The sequence below is a fragment of the Sphaeroforma arctica genome (genome assembly GCF_001186125.1).
Source record: "Sphaeroforma arctica JP610 unplaced genomic scaffold supercont1.7695, whole genome shotgun sequence".
In the NCBI taxonomy this organism is placed as follows: domain Eukaryota; class Ichthyosporea; order Ichthyophonida; genus Sphaeroforma; species Sphaeroforma arctica.
The window spans coordinates 1-1,375 of record NW_014032863.1 but is presented as its reverse complement, the minus strand read 5'-3'; the positions used below and the strand labels follow the sequence as shown (position 1 = coordinate 1,375).

At 40.5% G+C, this 1,375-nt stretch overlaps 1 protein-coding gene across 1 annotated transcript; it reads right to left on the bottom strand.

The window, feature by feature from the left end:
* Positions 1 to 119: 119 nt before the first annotated feature.
* SARC_16261 (hypothetical protein) lies at positions 120 to 431 on the bottom strand (the record flags this gene model as incomplete). The annotated part of the gene is made up of 1 exon (XM_014289629.1): positions 120 to 431. A coding segment is annotated over one exon (312 nt), but the record flags the coding sequence as incomplete, so codon positions are not given.
* Between the last annotated feature and the right edge of the window lie 944 nt (positions 432 to 1,375).

Below are 1,375 nucleotides of genomic sequence, written 5' to 3'. Positions count from 1 at the left end.
GACACACAAATATATATACATATACATACACACATACATATACATATACATATACATATACATATACATATACATATATATATACATATACATATACATATGCATATACATATACATATCTATTCATCCGCATTCTTGCATAATTCCTCACCTGCAGCCACAGCACCCGACGGGATAGCCACCAGACCCACCGCCACGACAATCATCACCGTACACGTTAAACGCCCCCACACATTGAACTCAGTCAGAGGATAGTCTCCCGTGAGCAGCACAAACGTATATGGCAACGAGTGTGGGATGTTATTAAACCGCTCGGCTTCCGTCATATCAGACTCTTCGGTGTAGTCAGCCCTTTCGCACAGATACAGGACAGTGGCGAAGAACACCCACAACACCAGCGTCACGAAGCCAGATGTGATCAGGACGAACTTCTGTGGGGGGACGTGATGTAGGGGGTTAGGCTTACTTGTGCATGTAGGGTTTTTAAGGGGTTAGGGTTTACTTAGGGGGTTAGGCATACTTGTGCATGTAGGGGTTTTAGGGTTTTAGGGGATAGGGTTTAGGGCTTACCTAGGGGGTCAGGTGTGCATGTAGGTAGGTATTATTGGGGTTATATCTGTATGTAGCGGATATGTGAGTGAATGTAGGTGTACTTGCATATTCAAAATATTAGCAGGCCATAAAACATACATACATATCCATTATCTTACTATCCCACTAAAACCCTAAAACCCTTAACCCACAGATAGGTTATATAACAAACAAGCAATATACAACATGAACAATACAAATAGCGATGCACCAGTATAGAAATAGCATACTCTGCAGTGTAGTTATTTTGTTCGCATAGATAGAGGATAGTCACGAAAGACATCCTGAGCCATAGTGTTCGGAACCCAGATGATTTCTCTCACATTCAATGAAGGCGCAACTATTTATACAGATATGCATCTACATATATATAGCCACTTGTATATGGGATAACTATGAGGATCACGATATATATACAAATGCATAATATATATATAAATATATATATATCCACACATATATACAAATTCAGAACACTTGCACACACCACATTTACCCACACACCTTCTTCCTGAAAACATCGTCAATCAGGGTGAGTGCCGGGGCAAACTGTTCGAACTTCAACAACAGCAGCAACCGCACCACTCGCACTATCTGAGTGGGTATCAGGTCTGTGTGGGGCAGAGCCAGGTCAATGTAGAAGGGCAGGATGGCACACAGATCCACAATACTGTGTACATATGGAATGTATATAAGAGTATACATGTTAAGTAAGATATATATATATATATATATATATATATATATATACACTACACACACACACACACACACACACACACAC